The sequence below is a fragment of the Thalia democratica genome, chromosome 9 (genome assembly GCF_965202585.1).
Source record: "Thalia democratica chromosome 9, ktThaDemo2.hap1.1, whole genome shotgun sequence".
Taxonomy (NCBI): domain Eukaryota; kingdom Metazoa; phylum Chordata; class Thaliacea; order Salpida; family Salpidae; genus Thalia; species Thalia democratica.
In genome coordinates, this window is record NC_139173.1 from 7,192,101 (window position 1) to 7,194,172 (window position 2,072).

Here is a 2,072-nt window from a genome sequence, read left to right on the forward strand (position 1 = left end):
TTTGTTTGTTTGCTTTGAAACTAGTTTAAAATACTATTGTTTTGCAGTCAAGGGAATCAGCTAGTTTATTTCTTTTTTAACTAAATGTTTTTTATGAGGACTCTTTAAATTTTTTTATCAACAGAATATAGCGAAGGTGTTTACATGATTTTATGTACCAATAAATTGCTAATAACAATTTTTTTTTCATTTCAACGGTTTATTGAGCAATGCTTTCAAAATTTAGCTAATTACCTTGTCAAAACAAAATAAATGCTCACAAAAATTAATCAAACAAAATACGAGTAAACTAAAGAAGCAATCAATATAAAACTAATCAAGTTGGTCATAAAAACTAAAATAGATAATTAGAACAAAAATGGACTATTTAAAAATGTTAAGTGTAATTCTGGATCCTTTATCAGGACCTAGTTAGTGATTAAGTTTAAGTTTAATTTTTTTAATCATAATAGCCTCTACTGCAAGTAGTACTGCAAATATATCTATATTTACAAAATTTAATTACCTCAAAGCAATTAAAAATATTATTATGATTCTGACAAATTCTATATTCTTCTATATGTGAAAAAACTGCACTATTTGTAGGTTTTGTATGTTCTTTAATTCTGACGAACAGTTGTCGCTCCGTTTCTCCAATACATTGGGTATCCAGGTCACCTGGACATTGAAACTTATAAACGATGCAATTTCTGTAGAGTTTATTGATCTTTTCTTTCAATGAAAAATAGTTTCTAACTTTAGATGTTCTGAAAGCTACTTTGATATTAATTCAAATTGTTTCCAAAGTTTTTCTTATATTTCTGCTGAATTTTTCTGTAAACTTTTTTATATAAGTAACTGTTAAATACTGTTGTTTAGGAATTTGTGGCTTATCTTCTAATTTTTGAAGTTTTTCTATTTCATTGTTTATGAAATTAACAGATAACCGTTTCTCAAAAGAAGATTCTTTAGTCTATCTGTTTCTAGGTTCTGTAGTTCTTCTGACACTAATCTTTCGTTTCTGATGAGTAATTGTATAATCAAGTTTTTCTTCCATGATTGCGGGGTACAAGAGTGAAAATTTAATAGAACATCTGTGTTTGATGGTTTCTTGTAAACTGAGGTAGTAAATCTGTTCTCTTCCAGCTCAACACTTATGTCAAGAAAAGGAAGTTTGTTTGATGTACTTGATTCCATTGTGAAAACAAGATCTTGATGTAGAGAATTTAATTTTTGATTGAATTCATTTGCTATTTCTTCATTTGAGAAGATAGTAAAAATGTCGTCCACATATCTCGTGTAAATTTTAGGTTGAATTTCATTTAGAATACCTGTTTCTAATTTGCTAACGAAGCAATTGAACAAAAGGGGGGCCAATGGCGATTCAATAGATAGTCCATCTATTTTTTTGAATACTTGATTATTAAAACAGAAGATGCTCTGTGAGCAAGTTTTCAGTATGTTCTTGAATACATTTTTTGTTATTTTTGATTTCGTGAATACTGAAAGATTTTCATTTGAGTATACATCGTCTGCTACCATGTTTATCGTTTCCTCTAAAGTCTAATGGAACACATGTATATAGACTTTTTGTGTCAAAGGTTCTACAAACATCACCTTTTTTTGGCTTTATGGTTTTTAAAAAATCCATAAATTCAATATTTTAGTTTATTATCCATTTACTCTTCAGTAAAGGTTTAAGTTGTATTTCTAACCACCTAAAAATATTGTTTATTTCACCAAATTATCTATTGCTAAAGTTGACCATTGACTACATTAAAGTTGACGACTGACGTTTTTTATAATTAAAAATAAGATCTTAAAAATGTTAGCCTTTTTCTATTCAAGAAAAATTCGTGCTTTTCGGAGTACCTGTCAGTAAAAAAGTTTGAGTATCTATTGTTTAAGCATTTTTACTTAACTTCAGATACGTACTGACTAATGACACTTTTGATTAGACATTATTATTACACGAAGACGTTTAATTTTTGCAATGTAAAAAAATTTCTAAGTTACTATTTAGTTCTAAAATAAAACTTTATTAACACTTAACCAAGAGTGTAATAATAATGATATTCTTTTGACTGGAAAAA

At 27.6% G+C, this 2,072-nt stretch overlaps 1 protein-coding gene across 1 annotated transcript; it reads right to left on the bottom strand.

Moving 5' to 3' along the window:
- Positions 1-906: 906 nt before the first annotated feature.
- Positions 907-1,521, bottom strand: LOC145844372 (uncharacterized). Its single transcript, XM_082951769.1, has one exon. The coding sequence runs from the start codon at positions 1,519-1,521 to the stop codon at positions 907-909; it is 615 nt and encodes a 204-aa protein (XP_082807895.1).
- Positions 1,522-2,072: the final 551 nt, after the last annotated feature.

Coding starts and splice junctions, on each gene's coding strand:
- LOC145844372 (XM_082951769.1), bottom strand. CDS start 1,521: ATGGTAGCAGACGATGTATACTCAAATGAAAATCTTTCAGTATTCACG.